Source organism: Lactuca virosa, chromosome 6 (genome assembly GCF_052849685.1).
Source record: "Lactuca virosa cultivar CGN04683 chromosome 6, Lactuca_virosa_CGN04683_v6, whole genome shotgun sequence".
Lineage (NCBI taxonomy): Eukaryota > Viridiplantae > Streptophyta > Magnoliopsida > Asterales > Asteraceae > Lactuca > Lactuca virosa.
Genome location: NC_136431.1, coordinates 276,591,695 through 276,596,470, shown reverse-complemented (window position 1 = coordinate 276,596,470; position 4,776 = coordinate 276,591,695). Strand labels below are relative to the sequence as shown.

Genomic DNA, 4,776 nt, shown 5'->3' with positions numbered 1-4,776 from the left:
TTTAGCTATCTTTGAAGAATAAAAAAAATATATAGTTTCTATATCTTAAATAAAATTTATGTTTATGAAGATTACAAAAAAAGAAAAAAGAAAAAAGACAATTAGATTACATTGGATTTAAATTAAGCAGGCATCTACCATTAATGAATTATAAAGCTTAGATAAGGGTACAACGTTGAAGGCACTATCGTTTGGTAGTATATCTGTTTATGACAATTATTAATTTAAAAAACAATAAAAAAAACTCAAAATTTAATATACCTGTTTATGACAATTATTAATTTAAAAAACAATAAAATATTCCAATTTCAACTTGTTAATTAAAAATACTTAACTGAAAACTGAAACTTCCAATGGCGTGTTGGTAATATTATCTGATCATCAACGTGTTTCTTGAAATATTATTGGAAGACTTTCCTTGAATCTATAATTGGCGTTCTCTCAAGTCTTTTCATTATTATCTTATTTTATTTCTATTTAATAATTATTAGAAAATTAATATAAAGAAAAAAAATGGAGAAATCCAATAGTTACAATTACATATATGGCCATGTATATATATACACCCACCAAACAACTGTTTTAAATACAGAAATATTTTTTCTCATTAGAGCAGAGCAGAGCAAAGCACATAATACACTTGTCTCTCAAATCAATTCATATTCGTGTTTATTCGTTTATTGTTTGATTGATAATTGAGGAAAAGAAACAAATGGTATTAGTTGGGAGAAAGAAGAGTGGAGGAGAAGAGGGAACGCAATTGCAATTGGGGAAATACGAGATCGGAAGAACACTTGGTGAAGGCAATTTTGGGAAAGTTAAATTCGCTAAAGACGTTCAAACTGGACACCCTTTTGCTGTGAAAATCCTTGAAAAAACCCGTATCAAAAACCTCAACTTCTCAGATCAGGTATAATAATCAATTCCATTCCGTTACTCTTCCATCTTCTATCTAGTGAAACTGAATTGATGTTTCATTATAATTTAGTCGGTTATGAGTTGTGATTTTTGATTTGGAATGTGTTTGAAGACTTGGAGAATAATCTTCAAATTTGAGTTGAATCTATTCTGATATGTATACTATTGACTTGTTGCAGATAAAAAGGGAGATTGCCACATTGAAGATCCTCAAACATCCTAATGTTGTTCGATTACACGAGGTGCCTTTCTAACCATAGATCCGATTCTTCTTCTTCTTCTTCTTCTTCTTCTTCTTCTTCTTTTTTAGTTTATTATTATTAATTATCATGAAATATCGGATCATGAAAAGAAACGTTCTTGGTCACGATTGCCTATCAATAATTTTTTATACCCAGTCAAAGAAATATCGAAAACTGGGTTTCCTATTGAATGGATCAAGATCAAGATAGGAAGGAAGTAATTGAGGGGTGGTGGGTCAGAGAAAGTTATGGATTAATTCTTAAAATTAAATAATTTTACGAAGAAGACATCGTTTTCTATGAATATTAATAATCAATACGTTCCAATAATTTGGTGTTGGTGGACTGTTAATAGTGGTTAACCTAACTTCTAATCCTAGTTTACCAATTACTTAAGATATATCAAGTTCTCAAAAGGGCATATGTGCATATGTCATTCATTCTGTTATCTTTATTATTATTATTATTATTATTATTACTACTGTTACTTTTTCGGGGTCTTACATGAAATAACTTTGTGATGCAGGTTTTGGCAAGCAAAACCAAGATTTACATGATTCTTGAATACGTAAATGGAGGCGAACTATTCGATACAATTGTAAGAAACCATCTGCTTTTCACCTTATAAAAGATACTCTTACATCACAAAATCAAGTCTTACAAAATTTCAAACTTTTACAGGCATCAAAAGGTAAATTGCCCGAATCAAATGGGCGGAAGTTTTTCCAACAGTTGATTGATGGGGTCAGTTATTGTCATGATAAAGGCGTTTATCACCGTGACTTAAAGGTCGTTCGTTCATTAATGCCTTCATTTTTATTTTTTTTATTTTGTTCTACTATAATAAATAACATCAAGATCCTAAAAAATGGTCATGGTGTATTGATGTTTTTACATATAATAGGACTGATAAAATGCTGCTTTGAGAAACTGCAGCTCGAGAATGTTCTCGTTGATGCAAAAGGAAGCATCAAAATATCAGATTTTGGCCTTAGTGCACTGCCCCAACATTTAAGGGTATTTTGTCTCAAAATCACTCTAGACTACTTTTTGTTACACTACACATAAAAATGGGAAATTAAAAATCAGATTATAATTTCTTTTTTATGTTTGTGATGTATTAGGACGATGGGCTACTACATACGACTTGTGGAAGTCCTAACTATGTTGCACCCGAGATTCTTTCCAACAGAGGGTACGATGGCGCCACGTCAGATACATGGTCATGTGGGGTCATTTTATATGTAATCCTAACCGGTTATCTCCCATTTGATGATAGAAATCTTGCAGTTCTTTATCAAAAGGTATCCAAACATAAATTTTTTTTATTATTATTTTTATTAAATTGGATGTTTTGAAGTTTATAAAGAAAAGGGTATTTGCAGATTTTCAAAGGGGATGTGCAAATGCCGAAATGGTTACCTTCAGGGGCAAAGAATTTGATACAGAGAATTCTTGATCCAAACCCTAAAACAAGGATAACAATAGCAGAAATCAAAGCAGACGAATGGTTTAAACAGGATTATACTCCTGCAATTCTTGATGAAGAGGAAGACGATGTAGTACCTGTTGAAGTTGAAGTTTTATCTTTACATGAAGCTGTAAGTAATTAATCTTTTTTTAATAAATTATTTCAAAGACCATTTTGGAATAATAAATTATTAATCTTTTTTTTTTTACTTTTTATGGTTGTTGACTTGTTATAGCCAACAGATTCAGAAAAAGATCCCGAATCACCTACTCATATCAATGCTTTTGAACTCATTGGAATGTCATCTTGTCTGGATCTCTCTGGTTTCTTTGAGAAAGAGGTAAACGATTCTATCAGATTCTTTTTCACTATTTTTAATTAGCAGAATTAATCTTTATATGGAAAAAAATTATTATTAATTTTTTTTTCTATTTCAGGATGTATCGGAGAGAACTGTGAGGTTTACATCCACATGTTCTCCAAGAAAGTTGTTAGGAAGAATCGAAGATACAGTATCACAGATGGGATTTGTAGTTCAAAAAAGAAATGGAAAGGTGAGTAAAGGGCTGTTTCTTTTTTACTTAATCTGTACATAATGACATAAAGGGTTAAGCCAAATAAATCTGATTTAATGTTCAAATTTACAAAACATAAAACAGGAGAAAGAAATTATATAAACTTTTTACATTTTTGCTGAAATTTTGCTTCGTGTTTTTAGTTGAAGGTGTTAGAAGATCACAACGGGCAGAGGAAGCCTTGTAATTTATCCGTTACAGCAGAAGTAAACACTCAAATTAAACTTAATTTCAACTTAAACAACCACCTTTTGCTCTTTTTTTTTTTTCTAATGATTTTTTTTTATTTGCAGGTGTTTGAAATAAACCCGTGTTTGTATGTAGTTGAATTAAGAAAAAACAGCGGGGAGAGTAGTGTATATAGACAGGTACTCACTAATTCATCCTCAAAAACACGCATTACATTATGATTTGAGTTATTTAATACAAGTGTGTGTTTGTGTTTATGCAGCTATGTGATAAGGTATTGAAGGATTTAGAGGTGTCACAAAGTCAAGAGCATCTGGCAGCAAAGTTGCTGGAAGCTTAATAGGTTTGGAGACATATATTATATGATATATGATGATGGATGTATAAATATTATATATTATAGGAGGAGATTATGTGAATCTTCAAGTTATATTCAAGTAAGGAGAAGATTAGTGATGAAAAAATGCTTCATTTCTTTGGTTCTTTATATATACATATGGTCTTAAGTTCAATGTTGAAATCGTGGGTTATATTGTATAGCAATTAGTAAATGTATGGATACAGATGGTAATAAATATAATACTTATATGTAAGTAAATTCGATATATGTATTGGTTTAAACGAAAAGTCAGCAATTTTTGTCCATATTTTTCTCGTGGTATATAATCAATTGCCTTTTGAAATATGTTAAGGGTAAAGTAATTCAATACATATAAGGGGCAACACACTTGCTTTTGTTTACTTATACATATCATTATCAATCAATCATATTTGTCCTCCAATCCACTTATTTTATTCATGTTTCTTTTTAAAAAATAAATATTAAAATTTAATTAGTAAGTAACCAACAAAACCCCCGACCCCATCTTTTCATTGTCAAGTATTCATGCTAGTTTCCTATCTTCGTTACATTCAAGACTCCTTCCAGCGAGCCCATGCATTTATTATTCGATACCCACTTCCTCCTGTGTTGTATTTTTCAGTTTTAAAAGATTTGATTACATTTTCTGTAATCCATGTAGGTGGGTTGTAGAATGATCCAACTCGTGTGATTATGAGTTTATTAGACTTAATTGTGTTATCATGTGTTAGCACCAAGATTAATGTTAAAAGTTAGGGTTCAATTTAATCGGTAGGAACAACTTATATGAGTTTAGGTCGAATAAGTTAGGGTTTAGAGCCGGCAAAAATCGATCCAACCCACCAATCCGAACCCAACCCAAAATTAGCAGGTTGGGTTGAGATTTTCAACCCAGTTAAGTTAAATGGGTCAACATGTCTAATACATTTAATTAAATCGGTTGGGTCGGATAAAAAACTCGTTTTCAACCTGCCAACTCATTTAACTTTAATTTATAATTTTATATTTAATTAATAATTA

The 4,776-nt window shown here is 30.8% G+C and overlaps 1 protein-coding gene across 1 annotated transcript; it reads left to right on the top strand.

Annotated features, from left to right (window-relative positions):
- The first annotated feature begins 576 nt into the window (after nt 1–576).
- Nucleotides 577–4,000, top strand: LOC145119826 (CBL-interacting serine/threonine-protein kinase 1-like). Its single transcript, XM_079055587.1, has 12 exons — nt 577–910; nt 1,098–1,160; nt 1,687–1,758; nt 1,842–1,949; nt 2,097–2,177; nt 2,285–2,464; nt 2,546–2,761; nt 2,867–2,971; nt 3,069–3,185; nt 3,350–3,412; nt 3,500–3,574; nt 3,658–4,000. Exons 1-12 carry the CDS (start codon nt 713–715, stop codon nt 3,733–3,735), a joined length of 1,356 nt encoding a protein of 451 aa, XP_078911713.1. The 5' UTR covers nt 577–712; the 3' UTR covers nt 3,736–4,000.
- The last annotated feature ends 776 nt before the right edge of the window (nt 4,001–4,776 follow it).

Coding starts and splice junctions, on each gene's coding strand:
- LOC145119826 (XM_079055587.1), top strand. CDS start 713: ATGGTATTAGTTGGGAGAAAGAAGAGTGGAGGAGAAGAGGGAACGCAA. Junction 1,950..2,096: donor TTTATCACCGTGACTTAAAG/GTCGTTCGTTCA, acceptor GAGAAACTGCAG/CTCGAGAATGTTCTCGTTGA. Junction 3,413..3,499: donor ATTTATCCGTTACAGCAGAA/GTAAACACTCAA, acceptor TTTTATTTGCAG/GTGTTTGAAATAAACCCGTG.